The sequence below is a fragment of the Ilyonectria robusta genome, assembly GCF_021365365.1.
Source record: "Ilyonectria robusta strain PMI_751 chromosome Unknown BGZ61scaffold_18, whole genome shotgun sequence".
Classification (NCBI taxonomy): Eukaryota; Fungi; Ascomycota; class Sordariomycetes; order Hypocreales; family Nectriaceae; genus Ilyonectria; species Ilyonectria robusta.
In genome coordinates this window covers 135,156-157,757 of record NW_025764452.1, presented here as the reverse complement: position 1 = coordinate 157,757, position 22,602 = coordinate 135,156, and the positions used below count along the sequence as shown (strand labels likewise).

At 52.7% G+C, this 22,602-nt stretch overlaps 8 protein-coding genes across 8 annotated transcripts; 4 read left to right on the top strand and 4 right to left on the bottom strand.

The window, feature by feature from the left end:
* Positions 1–8: 8 nt before the first annotated feature.
* BGZ61DRAFT_551571 (uncharacterized protein) lies at positions 9–3,058 on the top strand (the record flags this gene model as incomplete). The annotated part of the gene is made up of 9 exons (XM_046255505.1): positions 9–24; positions 516–1,221; positions 1,278–1,410; positions 1,493–1,646; positions 1,806–2,136; positions 2,195–2,226; positions 2,346–2,480; positions 2,612–2,784; positions 2,840–3,058. 9 exons carry the CDS (start codon positions 9–11, stop codon positions 3,056–3,058), a joined length of 1,899 nt encoding a protein of 632 aa, XP_046100615.1.
* Positions 3,059–5,391: 2,333 nt separating this feature from the next.
* Positions 5,392–6,394, top strand: BGZ61DRAFT_305990 (uncharacterized protein; the record flags this gene model as incomplete). Its single annotated transcript, XM_046238736.1, has 3 exons — positions 5,392–5,834; positions 5,909–5,943; positions 5,964–6,394. Coding segments are annotated over 3 exons (909 nt in total), but the record flags the coding sequence as incomplete, so codon positions are not given.
* Positions 6,395–9,326: 2,932 nt separating this feature from the next.
* Positions 9,327–10,109, top strand: BGZ61DRAFT_68585 (uncharacterized protein). The gene is made up of 2 exons (XM_046256982.1): positions 9,327–9,996; positions 10,050–10,109. Exon 1 carries the CDS (start codon positions 9,425–9,427, stop codon positions 9,941–9,943), a length of 519 nt encoding a protein of 172 aa, XP_046100613.1. The 5' UTR covers positions 9,327–9,424; the 3' UTR covers positions 9,944–9,996; positions 10,050–10,109.
* A 313-nt stretch (positions 10,110–10,422) lies between these two features.
* BGZ61DRAFT_481232 (uncharacterized protein) lies at positions 10,423–11,139 on the bottom strand (the record flags this gene model as incomplete). Its single annotated transcript, XM_046249274.1, has 1 exon — positions 10,423–11,139. The coding sequence occupies one exon, from the start codon at positions 11,137–11,139 to the stop codon at positions 10,423–10,425; it is 717 nt and encodes a 238-aa protein (XP_046100612.1).
* A 625-nt stretch (positions 11,140–11,764) lies between these two features.
* BGZ61DRAFT_481231 (uncharacterized protein) lies at positions 11,765–12,595 on the bottom strand (the record flags this gene model as incomplete). The annotated part of the gene is made up of 1 exon (XM_046249273.1): positions 11,765–12,595. The coding sequence occupies one exon, from the start codon at positions 12,593–12,595 to the stop codon at positions 11,765–11,767; it is 831 nt and encodes a 276-aa protein (XP_046100611.1).
* A 925-nt stretch (positions 12,596–13,520) lies between these two features.
* BGZ61DRAFT_535590 (SNF2 family N-terminal domain-containing protein) lies at positions 13,521–17,034 on the bottom strand (the record flags this gene model as incomplete). Its single annotated transcript, XM_046254285.1, has 2 exons — positions 13,521–13,599; positions 13,649–17,034. 2 exons carry the CDS (start codon positions 17,032–17,034, stop codon positions 13,521–13,523), a joined length of 3,465 nt encoding a protein of 1,154 aa, XP_046100610.1.
* A 412-nt stretch (positions 17,035–17,446) lies between these two features.
* On the top strand, positions 17,447–20,076 carry BGZ61DRAFT_551564 (Squalene/phytoene synthase-domain-containing protein; the record flags this gene model as incomplete). Its single annotated transcript, XM_046255504.1, has 5 exons — positions 17,447–17,571; positions 17,633–18,527; positions 19,101–19,190; positions 19,259–19,290; positions 19,412–20,076. 5 exons carry the CDS (start codon positions 17,447–17,449, stop codon positions 19,710–19,712), a joined length of 1,443 nt encoding a protein of 480 aa, XP_046100609.1. The 3' UTR covers positions 19,713–20,076.
* BGZ61DRAFT_68485 (Cullin binding-domain-containing protein) lies at positions 20,077–21,520 on the bottom strand. Its single transcript, XM_046256981.1, has 4 exons — positions 21,304–21,520; positions 21,064–21,143; positions 20,838–21,012; positions 20,077–20,747 (listed from the first exon to the last, which is right to left on the bottom strand). Exons 1-4 carry the CDS (start codon positions 21,429–21,431, stop codon positions 20,309–20,311), a joined length of 822 nt encoding a protein of 273 aa, XP_046100608.1. The 5' UTR covers positions 21,432–21,520; the 3' UTR covers positions 20,077–20,308.
* Between the last annotated feature and the right edge of the window lie 1,082 nt (positions 21,521–22,602).

Genomic DNA, 22,602 nt, shown 5'->3' with positions numbered 1-22,602 from the left:
GCCTCTAAATGTGCATTGCCACAAGTGCAGAAATAATGCCCAACCTACACATCATGCGTCCAGCCTTGCCAGACACAGCCGGCTTGCGTCACCCCGAGCAACAAGTAAACAAAGTGATCATTTAATCCTTTCTTTTTAGCCTTAATAACCCCTGCAACATATCCACCCGAATTAACTGTGTGTTTGAGACTCCACATTCATGCCTGTATCTCAACTTCGCCAAACTCCACGACCACTGTCAAGCTGTCTCGAAGCCGTCTTTTCCACCAAAGCCCAATCCAATTGATAGTCATCCCCTACTGGGTAAATGTCACTCAAACTGTACCAGTCCGTTCTACCGGATCTGTTCGATGCCCCTGAAGATGCTCCGGTATGATTATATTCCTCCTGACCTCACAGACAAAGCGTGGATAGAGAGTCGCTGACTTTGAGTTTAAAGATACCGATACAAATCCGGTCGGAAGACCCGATACATGCTATAGAGTATCAGAAACCCAAGTCAGCCCATCCAACAGTCTTCGTAGATGTTACCGAACATCAGATTGAAGGCCCCAGCGGTTGGGCAGTGGAAATCATCCCTACTAAGCATTTTCGGCGAAATGAAACGAACAATCCTAAGAAGATATCGACATGCAAGGACTATAAAATCGTGCTCCGTCGTACTTGGATGCAACAGAGGCATATCTCGGGATTGGTTCGAATTGACCTCGAAATCCTATCGGAAAATCTCTGTGAGGCTTTGAGGAATATTATTATTAATTCCTACGAAGACACAGACCTCAAGAGTTACCCGATAAAGCTTCGGGCCCCATTCAAAGAGCTCTTTTTCTACCGAAAGGAGATTAAAGACCTCTCAGAAGACGAAGACAATGATCCGGACCTTCGGAAGGATGCAAAGGCACTACACGACTTTGTTCAGAATGATACCCTCGTGTCGAGTATCGTCCAAGACCACGAGCGGTTCTACAACAAAGGTCAAGTTCTCAGCGACGTCCTCTGGACAATCTACCCTCCCAATAGTCTCGTTGTTCTCAACGCTGGTAAGCTCAGAGAATGTTGGATCTGCCGCAAAATCTCCATCAGTCGGAAAACCAAGGGGCGCGGCTGGAAGATCACAGGCTTGAGAATCGGGTTTGACGGCACGTCAACGGGGCTGACCCGGCAGACCATTACTCTGCCCATGACTGGGGTGCAGAAGCGCAAGATCTCAGACTTGTCTTGGTACCAATTGAGCACTATCAGGATTGGGAAGAGTTGAAGAAAACATTGATGACTAGGTCAGCAACCCTAAAAAGGGTCCTCGGCACAGATCTACTTTCGTTCTCATCGCAGACGTATGACGGCCCGGCATGGAAGGATGAGTTTACGGAATACGCTGTTGACTTGAAGCCTTTGCAATCAGCGAATCAGGTATGTTTAGCTGATTTACTGGCTTGTTCTTGTCAGAGGGAAACTCATTTATCAAGACTTTCGCGGCTGAGATACAGAATAGATCAGTGGCGACTTCATGGTCGATTGCAAGGCATATATTGACCGCCACTTGGAAAGCGCCCCTGAAATCGAGGACTTGCCAATAAAACTCAATGGAGTCAACCTGAGGGCCAAGATGATGACCAATGGAAGAGAAACGTTCCTCGATAGGAACAGTCCGTTTGAACGTATTTGGCGCCACAGATATTGGGTTAATTCTGATTCATACTCGGATGCCTCCTCTGAATCTGAGACATCAGACGATGGCGACCTTAATTTTGACCCAGCAGATGCTCAAGACATCATGGCGTGTGAGAGTTTGGGAGACTCTTAAGAGATCGAAATCTCGCCTGAATTCTCTCTGGAGGGTCTCTACGGGTTGTCGGAAGCGGTAAAAGATGCCTTTAATGTGTCAAAGGAGGAATTTGAGCTGCTGTTCCCCGCCCTGGTTCCTGCATTTGACCTCCAGGGGAACGAATGGAAATGGGTGCTCAGCGATCAACTTCAGGACCGGGAGTGGAACACAGCAGCTTTTGAGTCCTTGCAGCTTAGGAGTGGCACGAAAGATCTTGTCCAGTCTCTGATCAAGGGACACAAGACCACATCGACTACATTGGATGACGCAATACCCGATAAGGAACAAGGGCTAACGTTTCTCCTGCATGGGTATGCTTTCTCACGACTCAGCATGTTTACGATGTGCATTGCTAAATAAGTGCGACAGAAAGCCTGGACTGGGTAAGACCCATACCGCGGGTAAGCTAATGATCGTGAATTGCTGAGTCAAAGGCTAACTAAGTAATCAGAAAGCCTAGCAGACATTATCGAACGGCCTTTGTATTCTATCTCCGGCAGCGAGCTCAATACTCACGCAGAGCAGCTGGAGGTAAGATTGGAATCAATACTTGATCTCGCAGCACGGTGGGATGCCGTTTTACTCCTTGACGAGGCCGATTTACTCTTAAGAAAACGAAACGAAACCGAGGCAGAACAAGATTCCGTTCTTGCAGGTACACAGCTCCTCAACTTCATTATAAAGATGTCATCATGGCCTCGAGCTTACATGAGAATTGAACAGTATTTCTCAGAAAGATGGAGAATTTCCAAGGCGTCCTCTTTCTCAAGACTAATTAGAAACAAGAGTTCGATGTCGCGTTTAAAAACCGCATTCGGGTCTCCATCTCGTACCCTGATCTAACAGATGAGATGCAGTCGAAAATCTGGAAACGATTGATCCAGACAAACACAGACATTAAATTTGACGACTCTTGGAACGACAATGTGTTCTCAGCTCTTGGAATGCTGAGCTTAAACGTCAGTGCAGACCCTCCCTTAACCTACTCGACCAAGCTTAACACGCGGGTGATAGGGGAGGATGATGAATAGCATCTTACGAACTGCTGTCGCATATGCCAATGCCAGCCAACAGGAACTCGGAGTTCACCATCTTTTCACAGTTCTGCAGACGGAGTTCGGCGAGGGCGATGACTTTGATGGGGCATCCATCCCCCCGGATGGACAAGACAAGAGAAGAAAAGGTCTCGAAGAATTGAAGGGTCTACATGAAATATATTCTGCCGCTCATTAGGACCTCGCCATCTTCAAACTCATTGATACGGAACGGAAAGATATATGCCTTCGTCGGTCAGCGGATAAGACTCCAACAAGGAGATCGAACTCGAAAGATAAGCCATATCCATGGCCATATGTATACGGTCGTAAACAGGTCTTTATTTAGTGTTCTGGTATTCTATCCTTCTTCGTTTATCGCGGTATTTCATTCCTCTTGAGCAGTCACATGCCAGGCGAACATGTTGAGGGGATCCAGTATTGAACAGCAACCCATACCCAACCTCACTTTAACAACCAAGCCTCCGCAGGTCGACCCAACTTATCGATCGAGTACGGTCGCAGTTCGAGCTTCTTTCTGCACGGGATCATGGACCGTGACGTGGTGCGCCAATCTGCTCACCGACCCAATCTCGGGGTCAAGAAGCTTAGGCGCCACTCCAGCACATAATTAGAAAACCGCAGAGCCACCTTGTGTTTCTAGACGCGTCAGGCGTGCGAGCAGGCTAGTACTAGCACTGGATAGCGAACTTACCGCCGCAAACCGTCTGGGTCCTAACGGGAGACCACTCTTCACGAATGGACGAACAGCACTACAGAGGAATGTGTGGTTGCAGTTATAGCCGCCCTTGGTCTTGGAGTGGGCATTGGTGGTCGTCGTCGTGCGAACCCTATTCTCTCATCGACCTGATGCAGCAGTTCGGCCCCGCCAGTCGAAACCCCAACAGTGAGGCAGCAGATGCTATTCTCGTTAACAAGCAACCGAACTGTCCCATCGCTGTCTAGGTACTCCCGGAGGTCGTATGAATTCATTGTAATTCATGTGCCCAATGCTGTACTGTGATCTCAACATAGCCCAGTGACAAATGCCATGCTGCAACGTTAGGCATACTCTGCATGTGCATAAGCTGAGCGAGGCAACTGGTTGAAAGCTGACAACGCATACCGCCCTGTTTTGAGCCCTCTACGGGGGCGTTTATTGGATCGTGTCCAAATTGAGGCCACCCGTGCAACCCAACCTCGGAATAAGAGCCCCAATTCCCAGGGTACCCCATACTACAAGGCCCTCGTTACCTTCATTCTCCCGTTTGCGCATTAAAAGGTCTAGATAAACCTGGGGTATCGTTTAAAAATCGGTGTGTAATCATCATTGACCTATACACACCGGGTAAGTCGGTTTGTTGTGATTGCCTGTGTCCCTGTATGGTGATAATAATCCGGCCTTAACAACGGCTCCTAGAACCCAGCTAGTTTCAGCCCCCAAGATCGCCTCCACATGCTTCACTTACTGTAGAGGACTCGATTTGCCTGGATACAGTCCCGTGCCAAAACCATGTCACTCACAGACTACTGGACAGCCGGCTGATGCCTGTAAGGATCAGCGATCAATCTTTCTTTGGAGACATCTAGCCCCAAGTAGCGGATCCAACTGAAGCCACATACTGACAACAACACTTAAATGTGCACACCAAAGCCACTGACTTATGCCATTGAATATTCAGATGCTGCGCGTTTTCACAGTGCTGCTCTTTGGGTTCATCAGAGGACATTGAGAGAGTTATACTACCTCTAAATACAAAATTGTGCACGTCACATTACCACAGCGCATGGATTTCCTCAAAATTTCGTGATCCTAATATTTATTGTTCTGTAGATATCACCAGCTTTCAGCTCTCCGGAGCGGTTTTCGGCTGTCGGGCATTTGGGTGGTAATTTTATGAAGCTTGAATCGTTCAGTAAATTGGAAATTCAGTAACTAGAACAGGCGTTGCAGTAAATCAACGCTTAATGGATCTAATGTCTGAGAGATTATAATATCGTAATAATTACTTAAGTCAGCTACGTCATCTAGGCCTCATTGAGTAACTGACAGTACCTCGTCAATATATCGACTCTCGTGGATGTGGTCAGTCTTTTCCATGAGCATGATAAATGCCCTCGCGTTCCCTGTCGTTTTATGGATATTAATTCATCTCTTTGAGGTGAATGGCTACCTTTCTACACATCTTTACCAAGAATTCAGAAGTTATGGAATCAAGATTTGTCGATAACTCTTCCGAGGATAACGAAGCCGATTCGCCAAGTGAGTGCAGGAAGCCATCCTCCATTGACCTCACATGCATGGCGCTACAATTCCAAACCACACAGCCTGACCTTGCCTTGAATTGCACTAAACAGATTTATGCATCTACAGTTATGAGCACATCGTCATCTTGAAAGAGGGGAAAGTGGGATGAGGCTCAAGTCGGCTCCCCTTTCGCTTCGCCCATTCCTGCATCACACCCGATCCTAGAGCCGGGTTCACTGAACAAGATCTCCTCCTCAAAATCGATAAAAAAAATGGCTGAAGCCATGGGTCTGATCGCGAGCATCATTGCTGTAGTCCATGCTTCCGAAGTAGTCATCAAGGTCTGCAAGTCTTACATTGAATCAGTGCGAAACTACCCCAGCGAGCTACGAAGGGTCCTCCTGGAGGTCTGCACCCTCAAGGCCGTATTCGACAACCTCCAGTTCCTTCATTCCAAAGATTACTCCACGTCCTCAATTTTGAGCGACATCAGTTCCCAGGAAGGTCCTGTAGAAGGATGTCGTCGCGCCATACTTGAGCTCCAGAATCAACTCCCCACCGACAACAAAGGGAAATGCGCGACCACGGGGACTTCGACAAGAGAAAGGCTCATCCTAGCATTAGATCGATGGGCCTCGCCATCAAGGCTAAGAAAGGTCTATGCTATTTTGGACGAGTTGACTCGGTATAAGTCAACAATCACTACCGCATTTTCTGCCGAGCTAGTGTAAGGTTAACACTCTCGATTTCCGTGTCTTCTATCTACTAAAACCTGTACAGTCAAGACATGAAAATTCTTAGGCGGGATGTTCAGCATGTTGGAAACGCTATCGATGGTACTGTTGTATTTAATTAGCACAGACCGTTATGCTAACTTCAAGTGCAGAAACGTCAAAAGCCAGCTTTCGGAAATGGCTGTGGCATACGAATCCTTCTTCAAACCACAATACTGCGTGCGCCCAGCGAGAGGCTGGAACTGCAGAGTGGGTCACTCAGCTTCCCGAATGGAGAGAGTGGTTGCATGAGAAGTTCCGATGCCTTTGGATTCACGGTATCCCTGGAGCCGGCAAGGCAGTTCTATTTTCCCAGCTCGTTATAGTAGTCACATCTTATTGCGATGCTGCTCGCCACCGCCGGATAGGCAATGTGTATTATTATTGCTATCATGCGCGCAACCAGGATGAAACAAGCTCATTCCTCCGTTGGATCCTCGGGCAACTGAGCAAGCAGGCCGACGCAGTTCCAGACCACATCTATAAGAACTATCGAAATGGACTCGAACCAACCATCTCCCAGCTTCTTGGGGCTATCAAGGACATATTGCAGTCATTTGATGCCGTATTCATCTCTCTAGATGCTATTGACGAAAGCCAGCCCCGCGAATCTCTCCTCGAAGTTCTCCGTAGCTTGGTGAGCGACGAGGGGTTCTCTAAGATCCAGCTATTAGCTACAAGCCGGGAGTATGCCGATATTGAGAGAATTATGCAAAGCATCTCGACACAAATATCAATGGCAAATCCACTACTTCGGGATGACATCAGACGACATGTGGGCAGAGTTCTATCTGAGGAGCGGCCTTTCATGGATTGGGCATCTGCTTTGCAAGAGGAAGCTCAAAAGGCACTCATCACTGGTGCCGAAGGCAGGACAGCTCTCCTCAAATCCACGACAGAACTCTTCTGCGTCTTCTGTTCGACTTCATACGGGAGGGGAATTTGGGCAAAGCTTTCGATTACCATGACACTTACCATTGCCACAGGGAACCCATCTCCACATTACTGCTGGGCATGACTGTATTAGACATCCACCCTTCCTACAGACATGACCTTGACAATAAGAAGATGCACCTGGAAATATTGCTTTTCGCCAACCTCTTACTTCTAGGGCGGTTCACATTAGTCCTAGAATTCTTGTCGACAGCAAGCTTGCGAACAATTTACCAGCACCCAGTTGTGTTCAACTTGCGAAGGCAGATAGGGCAGGACGGAACTTGTTCCCCTGCACGAGAAAAAAGGTCGGCAACCAAGTTGAAACTTGAAGGTTGTCTTGTTGATGTCATGGCACAAATTTGCTGCCTCGTAGGTCGCGATCATGATGCGGCCTTGAGGTTTGCGTGCGATCGAGGCTCGGGCCATTTCGATCCGTCGAGAAGCCTAAGCATCGCCATCGAAACCCACTACGTCACTCAATTTCGCAATGCAATGGAAGATCCGCATGAGCGACTAGCCGAACTAGTCGCGATATTCTATTCTCACGGTGCAGCCTTGGATTTTGCTGAAAGACCCCTGACGCTTCTACAGCTTGTCGTGGCGAACGTCGACCTGTTGAATACAAGAAAGCTACTCGAGCTTGGTGCTGAGCCAAAACAGGTTGGCAATTCCAAGAATCCGCCTTATGCTGTGGAACCCCTGTGCGGGTTCAATAGATTTCGAGGGCAAAGCGCATTGGGAATTTGCAGGACACTTATGCAAGAGGAGCCGAAATCGCAAGACAACGAGGAGAAGTTGGAGGGTATATTCCTGGTTCTTACGCAGGCTGGTGGAAGGGACTTTTTCGAGATTGACGCACCCTTAAATTAAAGCTGAGCCTATCACTATGGAAGGTAGATACAAAGACATATATGCTTGACAATTCTCGGGTTGGCAATCGTGTACATGTGCGGTGCGGAGTTGGACTTGGCTACCTTACAAAGGAAGGAAGGAGCTCCTGGTCCCGCCAAGGACTCCTTCAGCCGGTTCCATGCGCCCACCAACATTTTCCCTCGTCCATCATTGCGACGACGAACCGGTTACATGCGACCAGCAGAGTGCAAGTCGATCAGGAGCCGAGGAGGCTGGCAGCCTAACCATCGACTATGCATCTTCAGCAAGCGCCTTGGGGGCCAATCAGCAGACGCCGGCAGTGGTTTGTACAGCCTGTGCAGCCTGTACAGCAGCCCCCCAAAAAAGGCGGCCGGCGGGTGACACCAGAAGCATCTCAGCCCAAGGCACACTTGCCGGTGGGAGTTTACACCCAACACAGCGCAGGACAGCACAACACGACACAACACAACACGGCACAACACCACATACGCAAGCACTCAGAAATGGTTCCCTCCCAACCTCGCCCCTTGGAGATGCCCCCCGCAAACGGGCATAGAGTCGCACCGAAGCGAACGGGTCGACGCACGGGTGGATCAGTGCGACTCTGCCATGGATGACGATGCATCGCGACGGATCACGATGCATCACGGCGACGATGGTGTTGCTCGAGTGGCCACCAGCTCCCGGCGCCCCAACGCCTCGATGGTCGATTGATGCGTTGTCCGCCAGCCCTAGTCGGCAACAGGGTCCAATAGTCCCTCGGACATCAGGGCTGATGCCGCTGTCAGCCCGCAGCTCGCAGCTTTTTCCGTCCCTCGTTGCCGTGTGCCCCTCTCTTCTCTTCTCTTCTCTTCCCGTTGCATCGCGCCGTGAGCCCGTGTGGCAGCTCGTCTCGTTTCGTCTCGTCTCGCCCGTTGCGGGAGGCTGCAGTCATCCCGGGTGGTCCTATCCAGGCGCCGACGTTGCCTTGCTTACACTGCGCAGTGCGACGAGACGCATAGTCCGAGTCCGAGTTAAGGCGGCTAGGCTAGTTGCCTAAATGTCTCTTCCCCGATACTCACGCAGCAGGGGCTGATCCCATTTCTCTCATATTGTCTGCTCTTGTCTCTTCTCGCCGGCCAGCCTCGCAAGCGGAACCATCGTCATCCATCCAGTCCCTGTCGAACTCCCCCACCCATCATCCCGTCCTACTCTCCCGACTCATCACTTCTCGCCTCAGCCCGATTGATTGGAACCGAAAAACCGACTTCCCCACGACCCTTCATTGGATCCGCCGTCCACTCCCGCGTGCTGATACGCCGGGTCGCCCGGAGGAGCATGCACCACCTCACCTCCGTGGCCACTACAGCAGTCCACTTGTCTGGTTGCATATGCACCTGTCTCTCCATCGATGCAGTCTCTCCATTGATGCACAGTTTTGTTGCTCAACCTCGCTATTCTCTCACGCCATGCACGTCGTCTCCCGCCGCCCGTTGCCCGTCGCCCGTCCCTCGTCGCTGCCTCGCCGCGTTTCGTCCTAGCGCTTGCGTGGTTAAATAGGTATCCCCTCTCCTAGAACTCTGCAAGTGGATCAAAAGACTCTTCTTTGCAGAATGCCTCCTGCGCCCAGGGTTCTCCTTGCGCCCTGCCTTTGCCCTTCCATGCCATGCTCTCCATTCCACGTTTTCCTCATGTGATTGATTCCATTCTCTCTGCCCTTTGTTGACCTCCCCCTTTAACCCCGACTGGAGTGTGGATGTATATCCCGTCAGCCCAACATCATATTCGGGTCTCCGTGGCGCAGGAGCGTCTTGGCACGGGGGCCCTCGCCGACAGCCACGGGTCTCGCTCGCATTTTGTTTCTGTTCTCTGCCGTCTGGGGTTGAGTCCGCTCCGTCTCTGTGCTGAGACCGGTAGCGGAGACCAGGCTACTATTCGGAAGAGGCAATTCTCTGACAATCCAGACAAGAACACAAACATCAAGATCGGCCTCATTGTCGGCATTCTCGTCGCCGCCTTCCTCGCCGTTGTCATCACCTTCCTCTACTTCTACGGCCGTTCCATCAGGTTCACCGAGAAGAAGAAGAAACATCACAGGCACAAATCCTCCAGCAGCAAGAGCTCCAGGAGCTCTGACAGGGGAGCACCGCCCTCACCACGCCCTCGGCACCCTCGCCCGCCGAGATCGGCACCTCCCCGTTCTCCTCCCCCCCCTCGCTCTGCCACTCCGGCCGACGATGCGCCTCCGCCAAAAGAACCACCTGCAGACGGTTAGGGGGCTTGTGCTAGTCCTTGGGTTCCATCCGGGGGTTTGACATGATACGATAGGTAACTATCCTTCCTGCTGTGCCATGAACAACAAATAGCTGACGCCTCAGTAGGCTTTTTCTTCCTTGTACATCTTTGGCAGTGTATTACCAATAATTTGTTTAAGTGATTCATGCAGTAAGTGCTAAGGATTCTTCTTGGGTTTATGGACACAGGTCCCTGTAGGCGGTCTAGGAATGTCGTTTTGTTGGCTTGGGTCATAGCTTTCTACAAATTCTCATAGGTTTCATCTATGTTGTTTATTGTCCAGTTCAACCACGCGATACAAGCCTAAGCTCCATGATTTCTTTTGCTCAATTCTCGCATCCGCCTTACGAGTCTCCCACATCCTCCGCCCTCTCTTAAGTCGTCCCTCCAAATGGTGATGACCTCCCCGATGGCAATGGCTACAACGACGCCGCCTCGTCGACTCCCACATCTGCCTTCCTAATCACTACCCATCTGCCCTCTCATCCAATCCCAGCCATTGTTCGGTGGTTTGTCTCTTGTATCATCCTGTGGTGCATCCATGTCGTTGGCAGGCCCTCCATGAGTCACATGGATGGGCTCCGGATATGAAGTCCAAACCCCGGGATCCTCATGAACCATCTGGGGATGTTGGACAGTCCAATCTTGCCTACTGCTGTGTGATCGATGATGTCGAGTGTGGCCATGGCGGTGATCATAAACTTCGTGCCCATGCAAGTGCGCATGAGTAGTCTGGCAGGTGTTGGCGTGCTGGAAAGCGCTTTGTCGACGGCGGATCCTGATGCGTTTCGTGCGCTTATTTGAACCCTTGCGTTTCCGATCGTTGCCCTTCTTCCCGAGCATCACACACCCCAGCATTCCCAGGATCACGAAGAGAAAGGACATGCCGATCGATAGTCCCACCATGTCAACGCCCGAGGCTCGTCGGTGCAGCCGGTGGAAGGATCCTGAGCCTATGTTGTTCGATGGGAGGCGCAGGTATGGGTCTTCGGGCGATGGGAAGAGGCTCCAGATGGCTGACTTGGTGTAGTGAGAGTCGCTGGACGACGTTGAACATGCAGTCCCTTCAAGACACCGGTGTTCGGTTTGGTTTCCATCTTGGATGCCGTGGTCCTGGGAACAAAGTCGCAAGCTTTGGCTGAGAGAGTTGTCTCTAAACACAGCGATCGGCGGCATCTTGCAGTGAATAGGCTTCCGTCCAAGAGCAGTGATTTGACAAAGACCTCTGCAGCAGAAACGCAATCTCTATATACACCTGTCTTGCAGGTTTGCAGCATCGCATCCGTCGCCAGCACGCTCCCTCCTCACGTCCCACGCAAGAGCGCTCATCGGGTCACGTCCGAAAAGAAGGAAAAAACAAATTTTGTTTTCTCCCTCCGTGCATCGCGGTTCCTCTGGTGTTTTCTCATGCTTGCTTCGGCGGGAGAGGCGCAAACATGCAGACTGCTGCGTGGCATTCTGCTTCCCGCGAGTCCAGGTCGGAGCGGCCGCGTGGTCGGGTGGGACGACGGTTGGGATTGTGGAGGACGGTGACGGTGGGAATTGGCTTTCTTTGTGGGATGATGCACGAGCGATGACTGTTTCCAATGCAAAGGTTGATTGATATTGACGAGCTGCGTCATGATGTTGGAAACATTCAAGAAACATTCCTTTCTAGCGAAACCCAACGCATGTATCTATAAGTGGTCTATCAAACGAATCAAGCAAACCGACTGCGTCTATCCGACCTTCTAAAAACAATGTAACATTTACCCATCACGATCACGTCCGTCTAGTCGTCTCGTCTCGTCTCATTCCCCAATCACCACCTCTCCCTGCGCTCCCTGCGCTCCCTGCGCTCCCTGCGCCGCCTCTTGCGCTCCCTCCGCTCCTCGTCCTCCGAGGCGCCGCCGTCGAGCTCGCGGATCTGCCCCAGCGTGCTCCCGATGGCGTCCTGCAGGCGGCCGCCCTTGCGCGCAAACTTGTCGTAGAACTCGCAGTCCAGGTGCGTGGTGCTGCGCGCGTTCAGCCCGATGATGGTGCTCGACATGTCCTCCAGCTCCGACTTGAGCGTGTGCAGGTCGACCCGCGCGTGGTGGCGGCGGCGCGAGCGGCGTTCGTGCGAGCGCCGGCGGCTGCGGTGCGAGTCGGAGCGCGACGGCCGCGGGTCCGGCTCGTAGATGTCTTCGTGTCGGCGGCGGTGTCGTTTGCGCACCGGAGGGTAGTCGAAGTCCTGCAGCGGCTCGGCGAAGGTGACGTGCAGCGGACTGCCGGAGAGACGATGGCCACGCCGGCGTTTGCGTGGCTCGCCGCCGTAGCCCGGATCCTGGGCGCTCTCCTTCTCACGGGGCACATCGCGAGTCGTCTCCCGCTCCGAATGCCGCCGCTTCTTGCTCTTCTTGCGCTGTCTGTCGCCGTCGTCCCCGCCGTTCATCATCTCCAGCACGAACCCTCCCAGCGAGCGAAAGTCTTCGTGGTCGAACCCGCCGCCGCGGCCGCGTTGCCCGTTTATCTGGCCCATGGCTCGGTCGGCAGCGGATGCGACAAAGGTTCTGGCGATGGACTCCATGAAGCCGGGGCCGTCTTTGTCTCGGGACGAGTACTTGGTGTCCTTGGCTGGACGCCCGAACAACTGCTCGGCGAATCGATCCATGATGAGATGACGGTCGATAAGGTGTAGAGATGTAGATAATAGATGATTTCTGACACGAAGCCGTTCTCGAGGTCGAGGTCTCTTTGATCTCGAACAAAGAGATGCAAGAACATTAGCAACTCCGCTGTATCTGTCGACGCACCCAACCTCCAAACCCAACTACAAGACGGTAAGCAGCCTCACTGCCACAAACAACAGCACGGCAGATCCTGGTGCGATGCCTCAAAATTTCCTCCCGGTGTTAACCGTACAAGGCGTCCGGTGCACTTTGTTTGCTCACCTGCAACTCGGCTGCCGACTTGGTTCGGCCAACAGCAAAAGAGTAGGTGACCTTGGCGGTATGCACTTTGTTTCGAATGGGGGCAATAAAAAAACAGCTTGCCCCAAGCCGACAACCGACCTGACCCGGCCGGGCCTTTATATACCACGGCTTGAGGCTCATGAGCCTGTGATGGCTAGCGGCCCCCAGTCAGGTGAGACGAGTCAGGCTTTGGGTGTTGGTGAAGGATGATATAAAAAGACGAGTCACGCGACAAGTTGTCTTGGGCAGTGAGCACGATACCAGCAAAACATGACTAGAGCGGGTCAGCGCAGTGATCAGAATACATGCCAAATGATTGCCTGCCTTGCGGGAAATGACAAGGCAGCGGAGAATTGTTGCGGGTGATTGCTTTCAAGTCAGGTTGTCCGATCAGGACCGGCCTCATTTGTTTCGTGTGCTAGTACAACCTCGTAACGTGAGAAGCACGCCGACCAACTCGCCCCATCGTTAATCATTGCTACAAGCCGGCCCATGACACCTGTCTGGTGTCTCTAAATGTTTTGGCAGTCCTTTCCCACAAACGCCAATGTATGCGTCGCTCAAATCCCAGATGTACCACACCATCATCGGTTCACATTACCAGCGACGTGTTGCGCTAGACAATTAACTCAGCAACTCCTTAATGTCCTCGATCCGCTGGAGCTTCTTCTCCTCGTCACTCATCATTCCCAGGGAGGTTGCGCTGTGGTATAAGTTAGTTGTGTGCCTGCCAACGTTTTGCGTCAACTCACATAAACTTCTTCCTCTCCTGCACCTTTAGCATCCGTTCCTCCACACTCTCCTTGACCACAAATCTCTTCACCTGAACTTCTGCCTCTTGTCCCATACGATGCACTCGATCGATAGCTTGTGCCTCCACTGCGTAACTCCACCACGGGTCCATCATGAAGACTCGCCCAGCACTTGTCAGATTGAGTCCTACACCGCCAGCGCGCAAGCTCAGTAAGAGGATAGTGAATCCCTTCCTTTCCGTGAACTCATTAAGCACAGCAGCCCGGGACTTTTGCGCCATGGATCCATCTAAGCGTAGAAACTTAACATTGATCCGGGCGAGTGCAGGCTCGATAAGTGAGAGGAAAGAGGTGAACTGGGAAAAGACGACCGACTTCATCTTCGGATGTTCCTTTCGCAGGCTTCGAAGTTCAGAAATCAATGCCGTCACCTTTGCCGACGATGCATTGACACCCAGTCGCTGTAGGCTGATTCGCGGCTTCTTGGAGAAACTATCAAGCTCGTCATCGTGGCGAACAACTTCGAACAGATCTCGCTGGTTCAAATGCTCGCGACAGTTGAAGCATCGAGGAACAACTGCCCTATCAGTCTCGTGCTTCATAAAGTCAAGCAAGCATTTCTTGCAGGCCGAGTGCCAGCAGCCAGTGACAGTCTGGTCATTCATCGGCTCCTCAAAACATAAAGGACACTCATTCTCCGCCTCATCCCGGATTTGCTCCAAGGCATGGGCGCCAAAGGTCCGGTTATTCTCCTTCGAAGCCTCATCCGTCACCGCTGTAAATTGTGCTAGGAGAGACTCGAGATCCATATCGTCTGCTAGGCCTGCTGCCACATCGGCCGCCGCCCCGGCTTCTTCTTCGTCCGCCACAATGTCACGGTTGCGGACGAGAATAGGATGGCAGCACGTCTGGCGGAGCCGAAGAATCTGTGCAAAAATGGTTGTGTATGCTTTCATGACGGTGCCGGCTTCGACGTTTTGAGAGAAGGTCCGTTTCGCCCTGTTGAAGATGTAATCATAGACTTCTCGCTCGGTTTGTGATAGCTCGACTTCGACAATGTCAACTTGTTTCGGGGGCAGGAGTACAAGTGGCTCGCCGTCAGGGGTCTTCATGTCCTTGGTGCGTCGAAGCACAAGAGGTTCCAAGACGGTCTGCACCACATCCAACGCGCGCACGAATTCTCCAGACTCAAAGGGTACCGTGATGAATGTTCTCCAGAACGAAAAGTTGTTCCAAGGCTCGACTCCCAGAAATCGCACCAAGCTAAACAAGTCTTCCAGCTTGTTCACAATGGGCGTTCCTGTGAGGGCCCATTTGTGATTGGCCGCGATCTGATAGCAAGCTTTCGCCGTCTTTGAAGACCTGTTCTTGATGTGGTGCGCCTCGTCAAGAATCACTCTGAAGAACTTGAGGGAAAAGATGCCATTGTGGAATGCCTTGTCTCCGTTCTTGGCAGCAATGCTGGTGAACTCAGAGAGCACCACACCGTAACTTGTAATGACAACATCAGGAGCGCTAGCTGCATTTGAAGCACAGCAGAGAGCCTGAAGATTTGCCGACTTTTCGTTTCCGTAGTAGAGCTCAATCTTCATGGTGCCCTCCTTGGACGCCTTCTCGGCCTCACTCTGCCACTGTGAGAGCAGGGACATGGGAGCAATAACCAGAGTGGTACATGGCGCGTGCAAGACTGACTCTGAGTTCATGCCTAACCTGGTGAGCTGATTCACGGTTGTGAGCTCTGTTGCCGGTCTGCGGGCCTCCAGTGCAATCTCGGATCGGTGGGAGTGGATCAAACTCAGCATCTGAATCGTCTTTCCCAGACCCATTTCATCTGCCAGAATACCTCCCAGGCAGTGTTGCTCCTGGGCGGGGAAGTCAAGGGAAAGGTCACCGGAGTAAGGGTTGACATAGAATTTGGGCTGTCCTTCGACCTGCGGGAGGTCCTTGTCGTCAAAATCCTTGAGCGGCCACATGTACTCCTCCCACAACGGGTGCATCGACGGCTCTCTGTTGCTCTGTTCGTCCTTCTCCTTGGCCATCATCCAGTGCAGTGCTTGCTTTTGATAGGTACGAAGTGTCATGGCGAAGGTGTCTGCGGGCTCTGCTTCGGGGGTACTAAAGTCGAAGGATTGTGCTTTCTTGTACAACGCATCCAGTTGATCTTGTTCCAACTCTTCTCCCTCCTCGACATCCGAGGACGGGTCAGATCCGGGGTCTTTGCCATTTGTGGGAGCCTTCTTCGGGTCTTTCTGTTTTTGCTCATCTTGCTCAGCTGCCTCCAACAACCCTTTGCGACCATCTTTCGCGGCAGCATTCGTCATGGTCGGTTGCAGGTTGATTTCCTGGAGTAACTTGACCAGGGCAACTTGCCGAAGTCGAAGTTGCTTCTCGTCGGCTGTTTCAGTCTGCTCGAAAATAACGGCGGATCTGTCATCAGCAAGCTGAAAGCCACGACTGAAGAAGGCCGATTTTAGAAGGGAACACGTCAGTTGTAGGAAGACGGTGTCGTTCGTTCTGAGTCGGTCAGGCGCATAAACGCAGGTTCCTTCAAACTTGCAGATCTTCTCGTCCATCAACGTGGAAACCCAACTCGCAGTATCCTTGGAAAGCCTGCCAATCTCCATTCCACTCTGGCTCGTGAAGCGCACAATGACGTCAACCCGTCTCGAAGCTACATTATTTGGTCTGGAGGGTGTTACAGAACCGCCGAACTTCCCTTTAATCTTTGGGGGTTGAGGCGGCTGGATCTTCTGTCGCTCAATCTTGACAACGTCGCCATGCTTCAAAAGGTTGGTGCCGCTTCGTGTAGCCCATCCTTCAACACCAAAGGCCCCTATGTATCTCGAATTCGGCATTCTACGCTGAGCTGCTGTTGTGGATGGTCGTTCTGCCGTGGCGTCGGAAGTCGGGCGCTTTGGAGTTTCGAAAGCCAGTCTTGAAGGGGTGACATGTGTCGTCTTTTTGGTGAACTTCTTGTATGTCCCGTCGAAATACATATTGACCGCTCGTTCGAGATTGTCCCCGCAGTGGTCTCGGATTGCTCTGAGAACGTCCGGCTTCACTTTGTCGCCAATGAAGCTCTCAAAGGTCTCTTGGTCGAAGGTCACGGACGACGAGCCATGATTCGATTCGGGCGGCGGCTCCAGTTTCGGTTGTACCGGGGTCGATGGTTCCGGTACTTCATTCTGGGATCTCTCGGCGAGGACGGTTCGCTCGTCTTGCCCCTCCAGCTTAATGTCGTCTTCATCCTTGAAGAAACGATTCCGCTGGGGCAGTGGGGAGCCGGCAAGGGGACTTGGGAACACGGGGTCCGAGGAAGCTTCATCCGGGTCAGCAAAGAACCTCCGCTTCTTGGCGGGAGGTTCCTGTGAGCTTCCAAAGTCCATTTTGTGACGGTATCATGGAAAATGCCAGGTGATGGTGTTGGTCATGTGGAACGTCCCCAGATACTTCCACCGATTGATGGGGACATTTCGGGAGACGCGATGGACTTTCCCAGCGCGACTGACCGCGTAGAGGGGTCACCTGACCGCGTTTTCAGTGGCCCCTCCGCTAACCACATTCCCGTCCAGCGGCCATCCACAGTGGCTGTGGCTGAACTACAGTGGCTGACTCGGCGCTCCGACGTCATGTAAAAATTTCCGGGGCGCAAAGAAGCATTGGAAATCCGCGGGCCATGGCTGGCTCTGCTTGATCATGATGCCGATGCCGCCCACGGTCGCGCCAATTCCGTCGCTCATTAGGTGAAACCCGCCGTTCGAGATCGCTTCTTTGCTCTCAAAACATTTGCTCGCCTGGATGCATCGTCCACGGCTCCTGGGCCAGGGCCTGAAAGGGCTCGCCCGCGCCCACTCCAGCCGCCGCACCTACATCACCGATGCCGACGTCGAATCCGCACGGCGATACTGCTTGACACAGCTCCAGTGCGTCGCAAACAGCTTTGGTATTTAGCCTGCGCATTGCTAACTTGCCTTGCAGAACAAGCGACTACGATGCGCACCTCATCCGCCGCTTCGTCCCCCACCCCGTCCAAGACGCCTACGCCGCCCTCCGAACCCTCAATCTAGAGCTCGTCCGTCTCCCCGAGCTCGTCTCTAACCCCACGATTGGGGCCCTGCGCATGAAGTTCTGGCAGGACTCCCTCGACAAGACCTTCGCGGGCCGTCCCCCCCGCGAGCCCATCTGCATCCTCCTACACAAGGCCCTGCAGGACCTCGAGACCCGCGCCGGCAGCTCAACCAAAAAGTCCATCAAGTTCTGGGTCTCGCGACTCGTCAAGACAAGGGAGAAGCACATGACCAATCGGCCACATGCGAGCCTGACCAGTCTGGAAGAGTACGCCGAGAATACATACTCGACATTGATGTATGCGACCTTAGCGTCCCTGCCACTGCGATCAATGAATGTCGATCATTTAGCGAGCCACATTGGGAAGGCATGTGGTATCGTGGCAGTGTTACGAGGAATCCCCGTCCTTGCAGCACCACCTCCCCCGGTACAAACACCACATGGACCAGAAGCTCCCGTCCGTGAGCCAGCGCTTCTGCTTCCCTTGGACGCCATGGCTGAGGCGGGAGTCAAGGAGGAGGACGTCTTTCGGCAGGGTCCCAATGCCCCTGGCCTGCAAGACGCCGTCTTCAAGATTGCGACGAGAGCAAACGATCACCTCATCACGGCGAGGGAGATGTTGAAGCGGCTCAAGGCGGGAGAAGACCCGGGCCATGAATTCGAGCACCAGGGAGAGGGCGAGCACTTTTACGACGATGAGGGCAGCAATACCCTGAAAGAGATCCACCATGGCTTTGGTGTGTTGCTGGAGGCAGTCCCGGCCCAGCAGTATTTGGATCGGTTGGAACAGGCTGACTTTGACCCATTTGCGGTCAAGGCGGGAGGATGGAGGCTACCATGGAGCATCTGGCAGTCGTTGTCAAAGGAGCGATTGTAAAGGCTTCGAGGAAAAGGAGGAACCGGCGTCCTGGATGGAAAATCGCATGTACAATATTGTATACACTATGATGTACTAACGGAATCATGAACTGGGATGGGTTAGAATTCCCTCCCGAAATGCCTCTCTGACGCTTTCTTGATATACAATGAAATTCTAGAACTATCTGACTAAACTTATCATCCAGAAGCTATTATAATTATCTCCTTGAGTTTAGCCTAACTCAATTAAACCGAGAAGATGATATCCGAGGGCAGATCTGTATTAAACAAATTCTAATTGAACTACAGCTTTACTTGACGAGGACCTCGATCTATTCCAAGCCACACCAATACCCCGTCGCCGACCCAGCGCATTGGATACATTCCATAAGCTATGCGCTGCACATAGCGAATTCCGACCAAGTCTCCAGGGTAGCACACCCCACATCTCACCGCTCACCGAAGCCACACCCACCACGGCTAAACCCCGGCATCTATAAACTCGATTCATGAAATTCTACCAAAGCTCGCGCGACACCGCAGCTTGCCTTCGAGACGTATCCCCATTCTCCCCGTAGATGTCGTCGCAAAGATGCTCTACGAACTCATTGCAATTGTAAGTCCTTCCCTGCTCTTATGGTTCGGATTTAGGAAGACGATTGGCTAACGCGAGTGCGAAAATAGGTCCGTCCGGGCAACCTCGGAGAGGTGAAGGAGTATGTCCCCACGATATCGCCCATCCCACACCATCCCCCCACGAACTCGATCCGCCGTGTCCGACAGTCGCATACGATCTCCCTGCAAGATAAAATACTAACCACGCTACTCTGCCCATAGAATCGCCCAGACCGTCGGCTCCCTTGTCCTCAAGAATGGCGGCGTCGTGCGCGGCCTCGCCAACTGGGGCGTCTTCTCTCTACCCAAGCCCATCTCGGTGCATCAGATGAAGCACACCCACGGCCACTACTTCGTCATGCGATACGACTCATCGACCAAGGTGCACACGGACATTCGAAACACCCTCCGCCTCGAGCCCCGCATGATCCGCTCCGCCCACGTCAAGCTCGGCGACGGCAAGCTCGACACCCTCGCCCGCTTCGGCCCCCCCAAGTGGAAGACTCAGGGACGGGAGGCGTGAGGAGGTGGTAATGAGATGGATGACCAACGCTCAGGATCGAATTTTCAAGGGATACAGCTGGAGACAAAAGGAGGCGGGGTGGATTGTAGGATACCCGAGGGAAACAATGAGAAGAACAGGGACGAAGGGCCATGTATATCCATGGCCTCAAGCTCAGGCGTCATAAGAAGATGACGTCGTGTACAAAATGCATGCTGCTGGTGGGACGGCAGTCACGGTTGTATGAAGTATTATAGAGCCTCGAATCTCTGCATTGCATTTTACCTGCTACGTCCGTAACAGCGATCGACTAAAAAGACTAAAGACGCAAAGACCTCAGGTGAAACTAAGAGAAAAATCCGAGTTCAAAAGTGGTATTGTCATCTTCTTCCCTCTGTTGTCCTACATGTCTATCATAAAGTCATCATTCGCGGCCCTAGCAGTCTCGAGTACTCCTTGGTTGACGCCACCCCCGTCTAGAAACGTAGTCCTTTTGCCCATACTCCTGGCTGGCGTCTGTGCGATATGTCGTCTGGTAAAATAATATATTGGCGTCGGGGTTATGCTTGCCGCAGTCCATTATGTATGCCGGGGTTGAGGAATTATCGAAAGTTGGTTCATTGGTCGTCGACATCCATGCCATCGGTCTTACCGATGCCCTTCTCCTTGCACCACTCGACAAAGTCATCAATGACGCTTGGCCAGGCTCCATCCTCGTTCCAGAACGCCAGCGTCTCGTCCGACATCGTCTTAAGAGCGAACTCGAGCGCCATGTTCCACATATCCCTGTTAACGGAACGGGTCCACTTCTCGCTGAGGAAACTCTTCCATAGTTCCAGGAAATCATGGCTCTTTGTTTTCCAAGCCATGCCGGGAGCAGAGAAGAGGATGCCCCAGTAGATGACGGCATTTTCCAAGCTAAGGGCCTTTTGGTCGTTTTCCCTCCCGGCAACAAAGGTGTGCCTGTAGACCTTCTTGAACAGGGCGGTGTCCTTCGAAAGCGACGAGATAAGTTTTTGGATGTACGCAGCATGCTCTTGATGTGTTGCGCCGACTCTGCATTGGCGGTTAGCTTCGCCCATTGGTAACCTTCCATTGGCAATGCTGTATAGGTCCATTAGGCGAGATAAATTGCCAGTAACTTACCCAGTCACCTTCCATCCGTCCACGTAGCCTTTCTTGGTGATGACTCCCACAGTGGGTGCTTGAACAACCTCAAGTGCCACAAAAAGCTCGGCATCTTCGAGACTGACTTTCAGTTTCTCCGTGAGGTATGCCATTGTGGAGTCGAGCTCCAATTTGTCCTTCTCATCGCTTGCATCTAGGGATAAATGTCAGTTGGTCCTTAATTGATAAGGATCGAGGCAAGTACCTTGTAACGAGGCGAAGAGCGATTCCAACTTGGTCTCCAGAGGCGAGGGCCCTTTAGTGTCATTGTTCGAAGAAAAGTATCTGGTCGCACATGAATATTAGTCTTTTGCATGCAAGATAATTGGAGTGCGCGTCAACTGGATCCGAGAGTGCCGACGAGAACCTCGCTTGAGGTTCTTGGTGGCTGAATTGACCATATATTAAGATAGGCCTAGGTCTGCATGCGGCTGAAATTGTGTACCGTGACTTCGAATCCTTGGATGATTCTTTGACAGATGCGTCAAGGGCTTCCTTGCTGGACTTCCTAGAGAGAGACCAGGCCGGGATGACTCGGGAAGTAAGATGTTTCTTGACGCCTTTCCACCCCATGGTTTCGGCCCAGCCGAGAAGCCAAACCCGGCAACTTGGATAGCCAGGTAGGAGCTGATTCAAAGACTCCAGCTGCGATGTGGTGCATCGGCGGTGATGGAGGTGCCGCGGGTGAAGCGGGTGGCGGGTAAAGTTGGTCTGTGAGGAGGGAGACGACTCATGGAGGAGAGAAATGGACCATGATTGATCGGCGAGGGACCGAGGAGCAGGATAGAGCTATCGGGTCTCTTGGCAAAAAGCATAGTGAGTGCGCAATAGCCGGGGAGCCATCCCCCCTTTTGACACGGGAAACGACGTTGTTTCACAGCCATCGGCGTCACTGTCGGCCATACTCTGCTGTGCGTCCAGCAAGTGAGCTGAGCGTCAGTGGGCCCGCCCACGGACATAGGCACAAGTACAGCACAAGCACAACCAAGCACAAGGCCAGCAACCGGCATCCAGCGTGTATGTGGCCCCCAGATCCATGCTAATGCGAACGATCCCCAAATAGTCCTGTCCTAGGCGTTGACGGCGAGTAAGTCCGGCTCGATGGCACCGCATGCAGGCGGTGCGAGGACGAGGAAACGAGCAAGGACCAGGAGACGAACCCAGATCAAGTGACAATGACTGTGGCAGTAGAAGAAGAAAAAAAAGATGATGGCACTTACGAATCGACCGCCTCGTTCATCTTGAAACTCGCCGCCTTGAGGTACTGTGGTAGGCGATATTAGTCCAGTCCAATTATGCATCATCATCCGACCGCCTTGGGTCAACTGCGCCCCCGCTACAGCCCCGCCGGCCCGATGTCGCCTATAATCGCCATCGTGAAGTCCTTCCTGTGCGTCACGGGCGGCGGGGGTTTTCCTGGAGCAAGGACGCGGCCCGCTGGTGCAGCCGGTGCGGTCGGCGCGGGGGGAGGGGACGTACCCGAGTTGCGTGACGCTCAGAGGCACCGGTTAGGGCGACAAACTGGGCGATGAAGACCTTTTGCTGGGCGGCGGACGGTGGAGGCATCTCGACGGCGGGGATGCTGGTTTGTATGCGGATTAACGGCCGAGACCAAGTCGACTAGGAAGTTTTGCTGATGTTTCGTGCGTCGCAATGAAGGCCTCCGTTCGGAGTGGATCGTGATGCTTCTTTCGAAGGAGAAGAGGAGGAGGAGGGGCCGAATGGATGCGGTGCACGAGACACA

What these genes read in the sequence shown, in the direction of transcription:
- BGZ61DRAFT_68585 (XM_046256982.1), top strand. Translation starts at nt 9,425, where the DNA reads ATGTATATCCCGTCAGCCCAACATCATATTCGGGTCTCCGTGGCGCAG.
- BGZ61DRAFT_68485 (XM_046256981.1), bottom strand. Translation starts at nt 21,431, where the DNA reads ATGGGGTGGAAAGGCGTCAAGAAACATCTTACTTCCCGAGTCATCCCG. An exon ending in TCCAAGGATTCGAAGTCACG is followed by an intron (nt 21,144 to 21,303) that starts GTACACAATTTC and finishes ATGTGCGACCAG; the next exon opens with ATACTTTTCTTCGAACAATG. An exon ending in GACGGATGGAAGGTGACTGG is followed by an intron (nt 20,748 to 20,837) that starts GTAAGTTACTGG and finishes CCGCCAATGCAG; the next exon opens with AGTCGGCGCAACACATCAAG.